Source organism: Cyprinodon variegatus, unplaced genomic scaffold (genome assembly GCF_000732505.1).
Source record: "Cyprinodon variegatus isolate N-32 unplaced genomic scaffold, C_variegatus-1.0 Scaffold221, whole genome shotgun sequence".
In the NCBI taxonomy this organism is placed as follows: Eukaryota; Metazoa; Chordata; class Actinopteri; order Cyprinodontiformes; family Cyprinodontidae; genus Cyprinodon; species Cyprinodon variegatus.
The window spans coordinates 1,109,605-1,130,212 of NW_015150674.1; the positions used below are offsets into that span (position 1 = coordinate 1,109,605).

At 37.1% G+C, this 20,608-nt stretch overlaps 1 protein-coding gene across 1 annotated transcript in view; it reads right to left on the reverse strand.

Moving 5' to 3' along the window:
- sntb1 (syntrophin, beta 1 (dystrophin-associated protein A1, 59kDa, basic component 1)) overlaps positions 1-14,465 on the reverse strand; it is a 33,929-nt gene extending 19,464 nt beyond the window's left edge. The window contains exons 1-5 of the mRNA XM_015380751.1: positions 14,411-14,465; positions 12,503-12,758; positions 3,394-3,511; positions 3,152-3,241; positions 86-222 (exon numbers count right to left, since the gene is read on the reverse strand). Of these exons, the coding sequence (XP_015236237.1) occupies positions 86-222; positions 3,152-3,241; positions 3,394-3,511; positions 12,503-12,758; positions 14,411-14,465 (656 nt within the window). The remainder of the gene's footprint in view (positions 1-85; positions 223-3,151; positions 3,242-3,393; positions 3,512-12,502; positions 12,759-14,410) is intronic.
- Between the last annotated feature and the right edge of the window lie 6,143 nt (positions 14,466-20,608).

Here is a 20,608-nt window from a genome sequence, read left to right on the forward strand (position 1 = left end):
CCCACAGTTACAACAAGTTGTTATGGAGGAACGTGCAAAAAATGCACATAACATTACTTTGTAAAATTGTGTTTAAAGGACCTACCGTGTTGCTAAAAGTGGAAAATTATGTGCAGGATTTTGCCAGGCCTCTTTGCTTCGAGGCAAACTCTCGTACAGCAACAAGTCCTTCTCTGTCACCACCACCAGCACCGGCTTCCAAGACTGCTTCTCACTCTCCGTCTGCCACATAAACAGATAAAGAATGAGAGGAACAGCTGCTCCCATCTAGCCATATGCTGGGTAATACAGAACAGTGCAATAAAAAAAAAATAAAGGTAAAAAAAAATGCAACCTGTTTATTTGATTCAGGTTAGTTACTTGACACATAACTGCCACGGCCTACGGTATGATAAATTATTCTGGGGTTTTTCATATAACTTGTTTTTTTCATTTGTTGTTTTTTTTCCCCCTCAGTTTGAAACTCATTAAAATGATTACGTTAATCAGTGGACTTAACTCATAACGTCACGAAAATGTGGATTTTTTTTCATGCGTAATAACATTCAGCAGTTTAATTATGTAAATTGTGCTAATTAACAACAGAAATAACTTTTTATCATTAACATACCAGACTCAGAAATAGAGTCTGACCAGGAGAAAGAAAAAACACTTAATGAGTACTAGATGGATGATTAATTTAAACTGAGCAAGTGATTACTGAAAACTGGATGTAATGTCAAGAGACCAACTAAACAATTAATCCTGCAGGGCCACTCAAGTTGAATTTGATTAGTTGCTGCACAGTCAAGAAACCAATAAATTACCTATTTTGGAATTTAAAGTGTAAAATTTGCACAAAATAAATAAGTATAAGCTAAAACTCATGACGTATAAATTGCACAATGTATTCAACAGAAAAGGGGCTAAGAGTGAATACAGCCTTTAAGATGCAGGTAGACATTTTTTATCCATTTGTTTTGGCCCCTCACCTACTCACTTCCACAAGCCTCTCACTTACATGTCTCTCTTTTGCTCACACACACACACACCCACACGCGTTCACACACAATCCATGTGCATTTTATGTGACAATGCTCCAGAACTCTTCTCATTACTAGAGCTTATCTGCAGCCGAGCCGAGGAATCCAAAGCAGCTCTTTGAAGTTCTGCTTCAACCAATCGCTCTGTGGGACTCTAAGGGTCAAGGGTCAGCTTTTTAACATAATGAGGATATGTTGCTAAGTAACTGTATTGTACTGCATTTGGAGGATCAAATATTGGCAAATTCATGAGGACTAAATTAGATAGATATGGATGTTTGTGCCTGTTTGCACAGGTGTTTGTTTGTATATGAAAGACAGCGAGGCTGTGGAAGCGTCAAATTCACAGATAGGCAGCATGACTGTAAGCAGGAGTTGGAGATAATTCCTAATATGAATGCAGCCTTGGTTACATGCACACAAGCACAGAGACACAATCACACATAAACACTGAATATTTTCATCTTCCGACCCCATCTTGTCGAGTTCCTCTTAAGAACACTTATCCCATACATTTTCTACATGCAGACAGCCCGTCTCATACTTTTTGTAATAGGAGAAAGGCTAGAAAATGCACATTTAATAAACCTATGGATTACTTTTAGGATTTTCTCAATGCATTAATGTGGGCTTGCTTTGGATTTGTTTAGAGGACATAATGGATTATGTGGCTCAATCAAACACATCTAATGGTCAAAAAACACAACACGCACACTACATCTCATCATTACAGTAACTCTTTGGCAAATTAAGGTATTTTCAACACGGATATGTGCTGTTAGGAGATTCTAATCCTGTGCTAAATAACCTTAAGACTAAAATACTAGTTTCATGGTATGATGGTATTAGCAAATGCACGTCTAACATTTCTTTTAGGGATCCTTTTTCCACTTGTAGTTTTTCATTTAGACTTGAAGTTGAATGTAAACTTGAAAATTTCAATACAAGTTTTCAAATAATATTGTTTATTGTGCAGAAAATATGGACACCCATTTATTAAATTCATTTAAAGGCCTACCAAGCTAATATCAGAGCAAGGTAAGCAATAAATAGCTTTTTCTCTGAAGCTTGAAAACGTTACGTTAATGAGGGGATTGGTTGAGTTCCTTCAGTTTCCCCATTATTATTCTCCATGTTTTTTGCAGGTGTCATTATTTCCAAGCAGCTACCAAAGAAATAGTCTGGTGGCCTTCTTTCAACTAGCTGATGTGTAGTGATTTACAACCTGTTGGGGAGGGGCGGTGGTCAATTACTCAAGGATCCACATAGTTTCCACAAAATGTTGCCCTGAAACTGCTGCATTTTTCTGACCTTTCATTAAAAGTTTAGACCATAGAGGAGGCATGGTAGTACATTTTTGTTTGATGCCAAACATACAGCAGATAAAGGAAAACATGGGACCACTTACAGAAGAAAAGGAACATTATATGCATTGTTGGAAATGTCCTGGTACAGTCATTCATCTTTCCAGATTATGCGTTACTGGACATATTTTTCATACAACTGCATACCTTGTATTTATGTTAGGTATTATTTATATTTAACCACAGAGTGTCTATGTGTCTGATCCTTCAACAGAAAATAATAAAGATCTGTTGTGTTTTTATTTTTTTATTTTATGCTGTAGCAGAATGGTGGTTGACCAAAAAATAAATATGTAAATAAAAAAGTGGATATTCAAAGCTTTTTGAAAACACAGAATTACAGTATTTGGAAAACTTTGGTTTAGCCAAAATAAAATACAAACAAGGAAAATATCTGATAAATTCTTATTTAAAATTGACAAACTCCATGAGTTATGTATAAATAAATACAGTAGCCCTTGGCCTCTAATAATGATATTATTTCCAAGTGCAGGCATTCGTTTGACACTCTTACATATGCAAAAAATAAAATAAGAGAACTAGAAACTAAGCAATAATAAAAGGAAAAAAGCTTAGAGGACTCTCTCTTTTTACTTTCATACTTACACCAACCTCAGAACACATCTGTAAAGTGAAATTAACTGTTTTAAACTATAAGGATTTTTTTGCCTGTGTGAAAGTCAGTTTGACAGTAAAAAGACAAATCAATTTAGACGACAGAAATTTCAGAGTTGTTGAAGTACACACACATGCACACACACCTACCTTCCCTGCCAGCCATCCCAGGTGTCGGATCTCTTTGCTGCCAGCTACCCCTGTCTTGGATGTATTCTGAACGACCTCCGCCGCCGTCCGCTGTGATGAGGTGACAAGTTTAAGCCTGGATAATCGTTTAGGATGTTCGACTCTCAAAGCAGTTCGGTGGAGCCGAGCAACGGTTGCTGACACGTCTAAATGTACTCTGATGACAAGAGCTTCCTGTAAAACGAATCACAGTGAAAACAGACCTGTGCCAGCGTGGATGTGACCGAGTGCATGGAAGAGAACCAGGACAGGGCAGATGGTTGGTCTGGGCACCGGAGCACAATGGTGTGTCTGGCATCAGGACTGTGCAGCTCCAGTTGTCTGGAGGAGAAGATAAGAAAAGTAAGTTAGAAAAGCTTTAACCTCTATCTTCCCAATGGGGGGTTCCTTTAAAAAACAAATTAAAATAAAAAATCCGACCCTAATGAAGCAACTTTAATTTGTCCTCAGAAACAGACATGTAACCAAATTACACATCAGGTTCAACAGATGATCTATATCCCCTCCACTTCATTATGGGCCCTCAGTCAAAACAATAAAAAAAAGTGTTCAAATTTGAGTCAATTTAAGCAAGCTGAAAAGAGTAAAACAGTAACACCCATACATTCTGTGTAGGAGTGATGATAAATAGCTGGATCTCAGTAAATTTCCATAAACAATCCACTGATTTCATATGGGAGCATTTCTGGTCTGAAGAGGCAAAGCATATGCTGCTCGATCTCTGTGGATGGAGCTTTGATTGTGTGCTCTTTGAATATGAATTTTAAAAAGGTGCATATGGCTGCTGCTTAAAAAACAATGCAGTTACCTCTTGTGCAGAGTGAGATATTTAAATATGCAAGTAAAACATGCATAGAGGAGATAAGGTAGGCTGCTATTGCAGTATTTAGAAGAAGGGAAAATAAATATTCAGACAATGTTGAAAACAAAATATTTTCAGACACATTTAACCATTCGCTGACATTTACTCTTGCTGGTAGAATATAAATCATTGAACTATTGGTGTTCGTGAAAACGAAGTAGTAAGATACAGCAAATAAATCCAGATAAAGATGTATTGCATTTATGCATTCATAAATATAGATTATGCCTTTTGTTTTCAACCAAGAAGAAGCGTTAATAACGTTAAGGCAATAAAGATGGGCTGAAAATAGAGATTAAAGAATTCAGCGATACAGAAAACTCATTATCTATCCACTTGCAGGTTGGTGCTTAACAAAATGTGGGCTTTCAGCTTCTATTTTCTCCTTTACTTTATCAGATAATGAAAGATTTTATAAATCCCAGAGGAACATCATGCAGTTGCTATCCAGCACCTCCATGTAAGCAAGCAGAACACCATCTACATTAAACTCCTGGCAGGATGCTAGGTTATAATTTAGGACAGCTTCCTATAAAAGACAGGTTGATGAAGAACAGGCCAAATGGTTTTTTTTTTTTTTTTGATTTGGCTTAAACTTCAGAAGCAAATCTGTGTTTGGTGGAGGAGGTTCTTTAAATATATGCTTTGCAACAAATTCTTTGCCGGAATTTACACAAGAGCTTCGAGGCGCACAGAAAGCATGGATTTGAAACAGAACATCAGATTAGATTGCTGCAGCGCTATAACAGAATGAGTTTCTCAAATTGGAAAAATTAGAGAAAAAAAAAAGGAATTATTCTCAGTTAGCATTAGCTCTATACTTGGACCGGACCATATAAACACATAAATACACTTTGATTTAAATCTTCCAACATTAGCTTTGGCTGTATGTTTAGTGTTGCTTTTGAAAGCTTCTTATTGCTTCCTTTAAAAACCACACTGTGCCAAATTCCATCCAGGTTACTGGTCTATATTGAAGGAAAGCATCACTGCAGCATGAAGCTGTGGAGGCCATGTTTCATAGCATCTTATCCTAAGCAGAAGGCACTGCCCAAACAATAACATTCCTTTCACATTCCTCCATAAAGGCCACATTAAAGAGCTAAATTATTAGCTGTTCTGTCAAAGGATTATTCCACCTGAGTCATGGATCCCTGGAGCTCCTCCAAAGTTATTAAGGGTCTTTGGGATGCTTGTCTAAAAAATGCATTTCTTGCCTGTTTTTCTAGGTTGTGACAGTTTTTTTCCCATATGAGCCCTCTTTCTTGGTGTTCATGACGTGATTTGATCAATGACATTCTCGACTCAAAAACAACTCAACAGAAAAGATGGATTAATACGGAGATTAACCATTATTTATAGACAGATACTTTTCTAAGCATGCAATTTTTAGTGCTATTTTAGAGTTATGAAAGAATAAAAATTCACCAAGCCTCAGATATTTACTTGTTTTACTGTAAAATACTGTATAATGTTATGTGCTGCTTCTTTTTTTATTTTTTTGCACATGGATAATTATCTGGGATATTATTTTTTTTTTTTGTTAATTGTTACTGATTCTGTGTGAAGCATTATTTGTCCCTGTTGTATCGTAGCACTGCTCCCTCTTCTAAGACAAATTTCTTTGACAGGAGACAAATATCTACAGTAAGTAAGTAAGTAAGTAAGTAAGTAAACTTTATTTGTATAGCACTTCTCACAGACGAAGTCACAAAGTGCTTCACATGATAACATAAAAACAACACAAGTAAAAACAGATAAAATGCAATAAAAGCTCAAATAAATAAGTGAATAAAACAATAAGCTATGTGCTTTGGAAGGCTAGTGAAAACAGGTGTGTTTTTAGCTGCTTTTTAAAGATATCCACCAAGTCCAGAGAGTGCAGGGACAGGGGGAGTTCATTCCAGAGACGAGACCACTTTAAAGGACCGGTCTCCTCAGGTTTTAAAACGGGTCCGAGGAACCATAAGCAGGTTTTGACCTGAAGACCTTAGGCTACGGACCGACGTATATGGCTGGATCAGACCTGTCATGTAGCCAGGCGCCTGTCCATGAAGGGCCCTGACATTAAATCCTAAAAATATATTGACTTTTAGTACTAAAAAGGGTAAAAAAGTAGAATAGCACTGAATACTTTATACATTATAGCATTGTATAATGGTAAAAACCACAGCATTATTTTTTTGCAAATAAAAACAGAAAATCTAAGCTGTACATTTTTTATGTTAATAATTTCCTCGTTGAAAAATGTGGGGAATTTTTCAGCCGTTCTAACTTATCTTTCACCGACCTTCTGACATCAGAGGGTGTTTGCAGACCTGTGAACTGTAAAGCTACCTGAAGCAGTTTTTCAGTTTAATAATAATGAAAAACATACCTGAAATAAGTAGGTTTGATTTAAAAATAATTTATTTCCCAAATTAATAAAAGGAATGAGTATGAAAATAACAGGACATAAGCATCAGGATGAACACTTTCTTTAAATGCCTGAAACTCCACATAAGGAATTTAAATCAAGTCTACTTCATTCAAAAGCGGAACTCATCTCCCTCTATCTTTAGCCCTGTTTTCTATCGGCTCCTTTCATCGCTGTAGGTGTCTTGCCTTTTCTCATGGTCTCTCCTATGTTTTCCCTCTTGGGCTTACACATGGTTTATACATCATCTAGTGAAATGAAATGAAACCCCTCAGGGAGATGCGACATTGCACTGAGTCTAGAAAAAGAAGATAAGCCAGAGTCTTCTGTCCCTTAACATAAAGCCTGTTAAATCATTTTATTCCTAAAAGCCAAATAAGAAAACAGAGAGCTTGCTTACAGGCTCGAATTGCAATCTTTGACTTTAGCTTAGTATCTGGAAACAAACAAAGAGGGGAAAACATCCAAACTTCAAGGATAAACATGAGCTGATTTTTATGGATTAAGAAGAGCGAATAGATTACAACTTGGTTGTATTTCCATTTAAACATTTACTAAACTTTATCTGGGCGAGTCAATCAGAAATTTGTTTTGGCTGTGAAGACAAGAAAGGAGGTTCATAAAGACCTGCTGGTCAAGATAATTTTTTCCAAGGTCTACATCTTCATCTACAAATCTGCTTGGAGATATTCACAGAGCAAAGCATGGTGTTATCGGTGCACAACGAACGTTTGCTGGGAAGACGAGATGGGGCATTGACCTCAACTCCTCCTTTAACTCACCAATAAAGTAACAGTTATGGGCACCAAAGTCAATGTTCAACCCTGAAGAGCTCTTAAGTAGTTTAAAATCAACATTACCTGAACGTTTTTATGAACAGCTTCTGGTGATTCTGAAAGTCAGGACAGACTTTTAAATGTTTTATTCATAACACTAACAATCTTGAAGTGCATCTATGAGACAATATTCTATAATTTAACACTGAATTAATATGAAACGTGAGCAAAGTTCTCTTAGGTAAGGACACCTTGTGCCCATAAAGCCAAAGATAATCTAAAAAGGCCTGAGGAACACCAATATTATGCCAACATTACACACAGATGTTCATGCAATAAAATAAAAATGCAAGGCCATTAAACAGGTAAAGGCAATGCAATGAAAGGTACAGAATTCAGAGAAATTCTCAGCAACCGATTCCTATGTAATGCATGTTATGTGACTGATAAGTTCATATCTATGGATCCCAGGTCCTTATGATTGATCCTATGGTGTGCATTATTTAATTAACTTTTACACCATTTGGTACTAGTTTCTATGTGCTTATAATGCACACCTTACACAGTTTAGTGTTTGGCAGGTTAAATAAGTCACTCTGCTTAAGAAAAGCCTGCTTCAGCTAGATTGTAAAATTGTCTGTCGATTTGCAGAACTTAATAGACTCCCACACATCATGTTGAGATAATCTGAGATAAAACAGTGTTTATCCTACAGTGTATGGTGTACAGCTACACGGCAACAAAACACATTAACAAATTATATTCATAGGAAATCAGACAGACGGGAAATCTCACAACAACCTCTCGAGATCAAAAGTGAGTTCAGAATAAATAAATGTGTCCAACCAGAAAGAAGCACTGGAAATGCTTTGTAGACCCATTTTGACAGAGAAAAAAACATTAAAAATCAAGCCGGTAAGGAACCAAACAAGAAATAGAGCGGATGTAGATTTGACCAATCAGAGACCTCCTTTCTGCGGCACTGTCTGCAGTAACCGACAATTTTGGAAAGGTGCAGCAGAGGATCTGCGGAAGGGGCCGAGGCACATTTGCATTCACTGTGACACACACGCAGACAACCTGGTTTCTGAGTATAAATCAGCCTTTAGACAGGTGACAGAAATGAGTAATCCAGCCAGTCATGAGCACCAAGATCATAACACGTTGTCATCTCATTTAAAATTCTCTGACTGTATGAGATGGATACAGGAATGTAATGCTGCTGCTAACAAGTCCATCCTACAGTAAGTTGGAGCTGGAACATGTTTGGGCTGTCAAAATGGTGTCAAATAAGCAGGAATCATGTTGCCCGTCTAAAAAATATGTTTTTGTGAGGCATCATTTGATGTTAAACCCATCATTATACACAAAGTACTATTTTGTATCACAAGAATCACAATGTTTTTCCATTTGAAGTTTTAGGAATAAGTGAAAGATCAAAGCTAACCACCTTTTTTTGCATGTGTAAAAAAAAAAAATCTACTTCAGGTCTTGACATGAATCCTAAAATGCATTTTCAGATAAATAGCTAAATCCGTTTTCATACAAAAGCTGTTTGCTTTTATGAGAATTGAATATGTTCAGGAGAATAATTTGTGGTACTTTTCCCAACTTTACACACAAGCCGATTAGAGCAAAGATTGCTCTGTTAGGATGTATGTCAGAGCGAGACAGAAAAGGAGGAAGGAGAGATGAGGAAGATTCTCTATGCTGTGTGAGAAACAGGATCTGATGCAAAGCATTTGGAGGAAATCAATGCATTTTACTAACAACACATCAAAGATGAGGAACAAGTTCAGCTAATAAACCATATGTAGGTGTCATTCACTATATGGATGACCTTAAGCTATTTCAGAAGAGGATGCGATAAAGGATTACACACAACCAGAAAACATCTAAGGCAAATACAGCATATATCTATATTTAATTTTATGCAAAACCCAGTAAAATTTAATTTTTTCATTTTGTTTTTAAACTGTATATAACAAACTGTGAGAGTAGAAAAACAAAGCTGCAGATTGAGTAACTAAGATCTTTGGTCACTGATGTGATGTCATTATGCAAACCTTTCGGGAGAGAGAAACCACCTCAGATGCGCAGATAAAGAGACTAAATCACAGGGAGATCACCAAGAGATCAGATGAGAACAGAAACAAAAATCAAACATGAAGAGGTCGGATGATAGGGAGACAGGCTCGTTTTTTCTGAACAGGGAGATGATGAAAGAGAGGAAAAAGGAGAGGACAGCAGGAAGTCGTCTGGGGCAGAAAAAACACAAACAAGTTCAAAAGATTCAAACGTAGACAAGAGAGAGCAACATGGAGAAAGTATTGCACGTACAGAAAAAAACACAGTGATGAGAAAGCAATAAAGAGGGCAGCAATACACAGCGAAGAAAGTGGAAAAAAGGGAATAAAGTAAAGTAAATCTCTCCTGTGTAGCACTTTACGGTTTGACACAACCACCATCAAAATTACCAACCTATTACCTTAATGACACCTACTTACAGACGCTAGTCTCCTCCCACATGCGCACGCTCACATCTCCGGCACTACTCAGTGTGTCTAGCGACTTCAAATGTCTGTCTTCAAGGAAAATGGCCTGAAAAAGTCACTTTTGAACTTCTTTCTTTCAAGATAGTTGATGAAGCTTTCTGACTCAGGGGCGGATACTAATGAGCAAAAAGAAACGGGCAGAGAATAAAATGTCAGGTTGTTCTCAGTAGATTCAACATGGAACATTTCTAAACCTAACCAACAGTTGTTACGGCATCACCATATTCTCTGTTTGTTTTTTGGTCAAAGGACTGTAAACCCCATGGTGATGTGGATTACCCTTAAATCTCACAACATCCATCTTATAACAATCTATCAGTTACAACAAATTTACAGTATTTGTTAGAAGGGATGTCCAGAAGGAACTTTTAAATTTCCGATAAGACACGGATATTCCACCTTTGAGTATTGACCGATGCAAATATTGATCATATTCGATATAAACACTAATTATACATTCTTTTATCACTTATTTTACAGTGTGGAAGGATAAAAAAAAGTCTACATCACAAGATATTTCTCACAAAGAGAACAATATTTAAGACAGGAGGTTTGAGAAACTGTGACCCATTGCTTATTCACCAAAGAGCTCCATAAAATTGTAACAAAAGCAGAGAGAAATGAAGTGTTTCTATTAACCTTCTAATATCAGAGACTTTAAAGGCAGGTTGATATATTTCAATATTCAGATTTCTGGCTGATATCAGACAGATTTCCAATATCAATATCTGTTTGGGACATCTTAATTTATAATGCTTCTTAAATCCTATTTGCTACCGAACGCCAGTGTGGGTTTTACAATAATTACAAATCCTATAAATGACACACCAGCTTCTAACACACATTACATTACTGCCACAAAATAAAGTTAAAATAAGTTAATCTGGGTTTTTCTTAATACACCTGCAAAAAAAAACAAAACAATTTTAAGCGAAGGTAAAATTACACATGGTTTTCCAGGTGATTTAAAAAAAAAACCAACTAATTATTGACCATTTACTTTCCTCTAATAGTGAAGTAAACAGCAGGTAGATTAAGTACAGTTAAAAAGTTTAAGGCAGGTTTTGGTTATAAAACATTGCAAACTTTAAACAGCTGATTGGGAAATGGAAAGTGTGCAGAACAAGAGCATTAATCAACTAAGTGGCTAAGAGGCTCACAGGGACTCTGCAGGAGCTCCGGTGATTCACAGCTCAGGTGGGAGATCCCATTGACACAAGGATTAATCTAGCACTTTACTACTTATTTAAGGAGAGAAAGCCGCAGAAAGAAGTTTTAAAAGGTTTGCATGTTTGGGGAACATCACATGTGAAAGAAGGTGTTTTGATTAGAGGAGTCCACAGCTGGCTGGTTGGGAAGGTAGATGCTATGTGCTACATGAATTACATGATGCTGTAATATCTGGTGAAAATTATTTGCATGTCTGCGATAAATTTTTATGACATAAGGGTGCTACCCTTATGTCATAACAATAAGACAATATCATTGTCATAACAATAAGATTTAATTAATATTATATTTACTAAAAAAAAAACAATAATAAACTTTTTCAGGTAAAATTATGGATCGACTGCTGCTTCTACAGAAAACTGGTGATTGATGTATTTTCTTCTTCGCCTCTGACCTTTTTTTTTTTGAGTTCTTATTTTGGTCATACCAGTCGGACGTGATTCTCCTTCCGCAAGCCACAGACAGTCTAGTTTGCCATCATATCTAGCTCCCACATTGACCGTTGTGAACTACTAACATTTTTTTTTTTAACCATTTGGTTTGGAGGGCTTTAGAGCCTAATAACACTCAAAATTCTGATGGAACTTCTAACTGGGCAAGAACCCACAAAAAAAAAATGAACAGAGCTTAGAGGGGGATGATATATATATATATATATATATATATATATATATCTCAGATCTTATTTCCCCAAAATCTCACCATGAGCTTTAGCCACAAAGTACACAAGGAGTAGCAAGCAGATCATGATCAAAAATATTCCAAGCAACTTTTTTGACTGAGAAATTACAAAGATGGTTACATTTTTTTCCCATTTCACTTCACATAATACAATATTTATATCAACTTATATTATAGAATAGAAACTGCATGTTACTTAAGTGACAAAACTGAAAAAAATAAATAAAATACAAATTCTCTAAAGGTGCAAATAATTTCACAAGGCGCTCCACTTAATACTGCACAATTTAGTGTTCTAAAAACCCACATATTATATTGGTAATTTAATAAAAACTAGTAAAACCTAATGTTACGTCCTTTTAAATTTGATGAACACAAATAAATGAATGCAGCAGGAACCAGAGTTTAAGGACAGTTTCATTTAGGAATGCAGAGAAGAGGGAGAAAACATGCAGCTTTGTGTATCTCTCTGTAGATATGTGAATATGGATACATAATTTGCTGCTTTTATGGTCACCTCCATCAGAGCAGCCCAGTAAGACTCGAAATAAGATATATATTACAAGACTTAAAAGTCTGGAAATATGTGATTGTACAACTGCATTATATTCTATATGTATTTTTTTTATTTTTTTATTAAAGCCCTCCCAAAAAAATCCCTAAGGAAAAGTTATTGGACTGAGGATTGATTAAAATGATATCTGATGTCTAGGGAGCAAGCTTGCTGTTTCATCTCTGTAGCATACTGTGCTGATTGTTTTGTTGGTTTTATCGCAGTGAGCTTCCACCTACCTGTTCTCAGGATCTGCTTTGGTCATGGCTCGGGTTACACAAGACATCTTCAGAGGTATGTACCTCCTGTCGCTGTATAGAGACAGGTAGGGCTGGCTGGGAGAGCTCAGGGAGTGAGGCGAGGAAGAGGAGGAGGGGAAGGAAGTGATGGGAGGGCTGCTGGGGCGTGGAGACTCAGGAGGGGGCGTCTCCCAGCTAATCTCTGACACCGGGGAGCCCTTTTTGACATATGGCGTAGCCTCACGCATGTACTTAACTGGGGAGAAAAGAACATAAACACATTAAGGGGTTTTATAAAAACAGAAAATAAAGCAGACATTTTTTATATCAAATTCCTTATGTTTTAACGACTATTATTCACCATCTTGTTTCTCAAAACAAAAAATGTATTAGAAATTCCCCCCAAAAAGCTTGAATAGCTTAAAATAAAAGACTTTAAATCACGTCAACGCTGCAGAAAAATACTGTTCCTTCTTGAGTTAATATCATTGAACAGATGGAAATAAAGTGGTTATTTAAGACTCGAAAGGAAGGAAGGATGTGGCCATACCACACGTTTTCAGCTGTTTGATCAAAATTGTCAATAGCTGCCAGGAAGTCCTCATAAACAGAATAAAGTAATAATGTTAGAGGAGAGAGGGTGTGTTGAATTAAAATGACAAACTTGAATATATTGTGTTAGAATTTTATATTAGAGTAGTACATAACTGTGAAGTGGAAGGAAACAGATGAATAATGCAAAAAAAAAAAAAAGGTTGAAAAGTGTAATTATATTCAGAAAACTTGATACCAACAAGTAAAACTCACTGTGTGTAATTTCTTATCTGCATAAAAATAGTTAGCTGTTTGGTAAAGTTCCTCAAAATTTGCTAGATAACATTAGTTACCAAACAATTTCACTATATCACACTAAAGAAATTGTGAGCTCTCCTAAGCTTTTTCACATTCAGGGTCATTTTTTCTGCATGGTTCAATTTCTTTTTATATATATATCACAGTGAAATATGATAAAAATAAAAATAAATAATAGGAAAATATTTAGATTTCTTTAAAAGAGCCTAATGATATACAGGTCATTTAGAAAGGTTATTTTATTTTGAATTTTGATTTACAAAAATCAATTATAGCATCTAGTTAAACTATTCCACAGAAACATCCTCATGGGAACCATAAATGTAGACCTCTTTTTCTTCTGCTTTATGTTTGGAGTTTTCTTTAACTGCAAACTCAAACTGTCCCAAAGCCAGAACCTTGCTTTTCTGTGTTAAACTTGGATTTGGTTTCTATAACGCAAAGTGTTCTCTGAATATTGCTTCATTATGTTTAATAACCAAGTTAAGACATTGCATGTGTTATTAAGGGAGAACGTCTTTAATATCAGGAAAATATACCCCAAGCTTGGTTTTATTGGATGCTGAGGTTCTTATGGCAGATTTTCTGTTATATTTAGCCCTTTACTATTACTGGGCCGTTCTATCAGACAATTAGCTTTGAATAAAGCCATTGTCTTTGAAGACCAAGCAACAAAGGAAGAAATTAAGGGATAAAACTATGGAAAAGTTGAAGAAGCAGGGTTGGGTTAGAAAACAATACGTCAATCTTTGAAATTCTCCCAGTTTTTTCATTTCCTAGACATGAAAGGTGTTTGTACCAATTGTAGACCCAAGTAGCGGAAAAGAAATAAATGAATAAATGCCCTCAATAACAATAAAAAAAAAGATTAAATGTGTGTCTCTTTCTTTACAGCAGTTTTACTTTCAGCTGTCTAACGAAGCAGTAAAAATTATCTCAACAATGTAGACAACGTGGTATGTCATGATTAAAAAGTATGCAAATTAAAGAGCCCATGTTTGTTGCAGAGACAGGAGGAGGCTCTGTGAAAAGATTACGGTTTGCCTCGTCTCTTACAACGAGTTGGCACAGTCGTCCCCGCCGGGTGCCAGTCTGAAACGAAAGCAGCCATCGCAAACACGCCAAAATACCCTGCTGTCTTTTTTATCTCCCAATTAATTTGTTACAGTTTATATATTTATTTCACCTTCATCTCACTATAAAAATCCTACTGAGATCAAAATCGCTTTCAGCAAACCTGCCTGAGAGCCAGAATACAGACATATACATCTAAAAGAGCAACACACACATCATGATATAAATCCACAATGTTTTGATGCTTTATGCAATCCTGTCTAAACAGCAACACCGAAGGATAGCCAAAGATGGTAACAAAAACAAGAGAAGAAAAAAAGATTTGTTAAAGCTCTGCTGTTGATCGGACACTAACAGCTGATGCTGCAAGCCTGGGACGCTCTCCAAGAAAACAGAGAGCTTTACATGTAAAATTCAAACTGTGCATCAATGCAAGCTTGATAACGACTTTAAGCCCTTCATCTCTTTATCTTGAGAGGGAAGCAAGCAAGAGGAAATTAATGGCGAGACTGGGAAAAAAGGTGGGTGTTCTGCTTACTCTCTGTGTACTGAATCCTCTGCATGCCTGGGATGGATGTTGGATGTTTAATTGGATATCCAGAGCCAGGAATAATTGGAATATAGCTGCTGCCATTTGTAACACTGCTTGTGAACTATTCTGGGTAAAGAAAAATCACCATAGATTCCTGTGAGATGGCGTAACGAGTCTTCCTGCCAACCTGTAGAGAAGGGATGACTGACTCATAGCGTAGAGGAGGAGACGGGAAAGATGTGAGGGAGTCCTCAGTGGGCCCTCTGCGACGACAAGATCCAGTTACAAAGCCGATTTATCCACGCAGACAGATTAGATTAAAGGGCTTTAAAGAAAGGCTGATCCATTTGTTGCAATGTATCAGAACAACGGAGGTCAATGGATGGGAAAGATAAAAATCTGCTGCAATCAGCTGAGGACAGCCATGTCTGGCTCTGCCTGTAAATAGCCCTCGTGAAAGTAAAGTGTAGGATTTAAATTCAGGAAAAAAGAAGAAAACATTGAGCCCCTGGAAGCAATTGGCAATGGTACACTGTCTCAAAATTAATCAGTATCCCTTGGTGTTTTAGAATCTCATAGCAAACCATTTTGGACCAGCAGAATAGGAAGTCATGGAGATACTTGTAAAGATATTCAAACAAACATATGCCTGATCAGGTCACTGTCATATCGGTTTTGCTGCCCAACAACAGCTTTATCTCATGTTTAAGGGTGGGCTCAGATTGCAGTAAAGCAATGCTCTGAGTTACACGACTCGTTTAGCGTGGATCAGATTATCTCAAGTTACACTTCAGTTTTTGGGAAGAATAGCCTGCATGGGTGTGTATACATAACTTTGTTAAAATATAGAATATAGAATATAATATAGAAACTTCCAACCTTCACAACTTCTTCATGCAAGTCTTGTCTTCAAAATCAATTGAAGTCGGAGTTGCATCATCACTGCAGCTGGGCTATGGACAATAATAATCAGATAATGTGCCCTCTTGCAACATAAAGGCTCATTTATGAAACTGTAGACAAAGAGAAACATACCACAGCTTTTTTTTTTTTCATCTTTGCAACAATGTTGAAAAATGTGCTGTACAGAAAATGCCGCAGCCTCTCTGCAGATAAGCTACATGGTGTAATGTTTCATAAGTCAACACCATCAGTAATTACTCCTGTATTTAATAAGAATTTACAGAAAACAAAAGGTTCTACTCAGTTACGTAGACTCAAACTTGTTTTAAATTAAGTGCAGGTAAATATATTTGGATTAATTACGTAGAGTTTTAAAAACTCAAACTGCTAAGTAGCCAACAGGATGTATTTTGCTCTAAGTGGTTAAACAAGTTATTTCATAAGTGTGAACAGCAGAGATATATGCAGAAACAGAACACCTCCTCTAAAATGAAAGCAAACAGCCAACTTGTACAACGTATGAAGGCACCTCATGGAAACCACTGTGGTTCATCAGATTGTTTCATCTTTGTGGTAGATGCATGCTAGATAAAAAACATGAAAATAACACGATGTGAGCAGAAAGCAAGCACAATTACCTCTTCAATTTTCAAGACAAGTGCATGCAGACAAGCAGTCCCTATTGCTCTTCCTCAAAGTTATTAATGTTGACATGTTTAAACAAAAAACAACTTGGATTGAAGCTGTTTGATATTCCCTAAAATAAGTATTTTTGGTGTTCTGCTTATTTTACTGTTAAGGAAAGACCATACTATTGTGTTCCATTTTTAGTTCTGTAAGAAAATGTGAAATATTTGCTTTGTTCACACTGAAGATATTTAAGATCATAAAACAAATTCTATATCAGACAATAACCAGTTTCACATAATCAGTTTGTTAGGAAAAAAGCAACACACAATATGGATTGAAAAACAACCTAAAGAGAAAAGTGACCTTCCCTTTAATGAATCAGTCATGATTAAACATTTCAATTTATTTTTTTTTTTTCAATAGCCACACCAAGACCTTACAAGTGTCTGAGTTATAGAATCAAGAAAACTCTTAAAGGGGCCAAAATCATAAAAAATAAAATAAAGATTTTTACTTTTAACCAGCGTGTAATGCACTCCCTTTATCAAAAATGATGCTCAAAAGAGGACTTCCATCTGTGCAGAAGACCCTTGTTCAGGAAGCACCTAACTTGACCTACTTTGTCCAGTAAACAACATGCCCAGTTTCTCTGATTAGTGAATGGTGATATCAGGCAGGGTGTGATCATTTCTGCCCAGGGTTGAGACAAAATTGCTTTTTTTAAGCACCTAATCTGCAAAGTGATAGATATTCTGTGGTGTGAAAATTAGTCTTTGGCTGAGAGTATATCTGTGACTTTGTTCAGCCTTCCTAATCAAGAGGCTAATTTCCAGGAGTGCTATGCTGTAGAGTTGCACCAACACCAGATTTTTGAAACCTCTGAAAGTATATGAAATTTTGGTACACCCTGATACCAAGTATCAGTGACTACTAAGTAAAGGTTACTCAAAGTGAAAAGATATTATCATATCCTTTGTTATGGTAAACAGATATTTGTCCATCAATATTAAGCCTTCTTTGGGTTGTAATTTAAAAGCTTTTTAACCTGCAGACCTCTACTCATAGACCAGGGTCTGGATGCCAAGCTACCTGGAGGATTCCCTTGAAAGCAAGTGAAGGTTGCTTATTTTGTCATCCTCATTTACTTATTATTACTACCACACCACTGACATTGCTCCTCCTAAGTCTGGCCTCCTGTGGAGCATTCACACCAAACACGGTTAATGAGATCCTAGCAAGTGACGTACGTTGACCCTGTTTAGAGGTGCATTAAGGAGCAAAGCGATTCGAAAGGCGGGATCAGGTTGAAAATCAGAACTTTCTGTAAATTGGCAACTCTTCCCTGCAAGGTAAATTCTTATATTTGTGCATTCGCAGACACACGAAAAATAATCTTGTCCCGCCCTCGCTTCTACCTTTCGCAACTGACCAAAAATGTGTTGGCAAATCACGTTGCAGTATTATGGTTTTAAATAGGAAAAATAACTGTGATGAATACAAAAGCTACAGAGCACATGAATGAGCCAAAATTAAAATAAAAACATGTCCGTGCAGGAGGACTCACATATAGCTGCTGCAATCACATACCGGTATGTTTTGTTAGAATCCATAATTTCCTCTTAAAAAAAAAAAAAGAAAATCAAGAGAGTGTTCCGTGTATAAGAGTATAAAAGTTATCTCTGCTAGGTGTGAGAAAAAAAAAAAAAAAAAATCAAGAATGTTATACTTCACAGCTGCTGCGTTTGGCTAAAGCTTGACATGTGCTCCTGTATTTACCCAATCACTTTGAAAAATTGTAATGAAAGTTCCTCCCCTTTGCAAACACTTTCCTCAAGAGGCTTTTCAGAGGGATACTGTGTAGAATTTAAATTGAACTACACCCATTAATCTGGATTATACCAGGTTAGGTTTCTCATGGCATCTGCTGTTATTTCATTCATTACTATGATTAGCTAAAACCAAACTATAATTACGTACTAGAAAAAGGTCCCTTTCTAGAAAAAGATAGGAGCAGTCCCAGATTAATCATCTGTAGAACTAAACCTGAACTATACACGATATCAATGTGGCTCGTCAGATTATCAGATAAGATATACCAAATTAAAAATGATGTCTAGTGTGAAGCAAAGGACAAACAAAGGGATCCTGGATCTGCCCTGGTAATAAAAACTGAGCCTCAGTTTGCCTTCTTAAAAAAAAAAAGAACGACAAGATATCTTTAAACAGAAGACATGTGCAGCTGTTGCAGGAGACTGTGTTGCATTTCTTCTTTTCCCTTGCCTGTGTACAAAACCCATGCAATTTTATCTTGTTACTATAGATGGGTTAAAAGGCTTCTGCAAAAACTATGGAATCTGTACTCCTTACAGCAGTTTGTTCATTGCTTCTACCACTGTTGTCCAACATCCTCCCACAACAACTGCTGCTCGCAGTGCTCCTCTCACTGCCTCCTACTGGGGCTCAACTTGCCTTTTCTTTTTGTGGCTTCTCTTCACTTCATGTATGTTTAGTGCCACTTACTTGCCTTGCATATTGTGCACAAATTTGAATTAAATACAACCCACCTGACAGCAAAAAGTAGGAAAAAAGATCCCAACTAGTACATGGTGTTATGATCTAAAGGAATATCAAGGGTGAGGAGGCTTATTCTTAGGGTTTGGGAGTCCATTGACTACATCAACTCACCCATGAAGACCCACAAGGAACTCTATGGCACTAAAGGTTACACTGACCGCTGTTAAGGTCTATGTTCATAATTCAACAAGAAGAAACAGAGGCCGTGGAATATTGGCATCGTCAAGGAATTTTGAATGTTTCCCCCGCTATATTATAAGCTCACCAGGCTGCTAGGCTTTACCTGCCCAACACCCTACTAAGCTACCCATGTTTACATGTTTTAATTATGTTTCATACTGTAGTAACAATGATACTAAAGAGCGTAGTGTAAGAATGAAAGGTTAACAGACACAACTTTTGGTTGACACTTAAGCAAAAAGTGGTGATAGGTCAGTAGTTTTTTTTTTTTTTGGGCTTTCCATCACCTAAACCCTGCTGCCATTTGTTCTACCTGTTGACACAAACTTTCTCAAATATGTGACATTCTTGGCTCTGTTGCTGGTCTGATCCACCATTCAGCACACCTGTCAATGCTATCAGCTCCTACTGGCTCCACCAGTTCACCTCATATAAACCCTGTGTAGATCAGTTGCCTTTGCCAGATTGTCTCAAGCCACCCGCACAACCATTCCACCACTTCTCTTTCTGATCACCTGTCTGTTGCCTGACCCGATTCTGTCCTTGGATCTGCCTTCCAGCCTAACCCTTGTGAAACCTATTACGCTGCCTGATCTGGACCGGACCAGGATCTCCTCCCCTGGATCACCCTACCTGTACTGTCGCTGGAAATCTGCCTCTCTGTGAATGGACCTGGACCCCTCTGGATTACCCCCCTGGAAAAACCCTGAACGGAGTTACTGCCTGCCTGTGAGCACCGGATTCCCCTTAACCCCTGTGAAATCTATTAGCCTGCCTGTTAACAGATCTGGACCGGACCTGGACCTCCTCCCTTGGGTCAGCCTACCTGTACTGTCACTAGAAATCTGCCTGTTGGAGAGCGAGCCCCGACTCCCTACACTTGTGTGCTTTTAAATAAAGCTTGTTTCTAACATCACTGAGCTGTGCTGATTTGAATTCTGGGTCCAGTTCCTGTGCGTTACAAAATAATGTGGAAATTAATGGCATGACATGTTACATAAAAAAATAAAAGTTGGAAATGTACTTTTTCTGAAGTCTGATGAGTGACTAAGTGGAGCGTGCTACAACTGAGCAGAGCTCATTAATGGCAGCTAGCATTGCTGCCCACACCTCATCAGAGCATTATTCTGTGGGCCACGATTCTAACCATCGAAAATGGTTGGATGATACAAACTCTACAAGACTCTAAAAGATAATCATATTGAGCCCGTTTTGTATGATATTACAATGTTAACAACATTATAAGCACTAATCTAATCTTGGTTTAAAAGTAAAACTGTGTGATTAAATTCAACATTAGATATGCGTTGCCGTTTAGTTGTAGCTTTTTTTTCATGGTATGTTTTGGTTGGTTTAGAGCA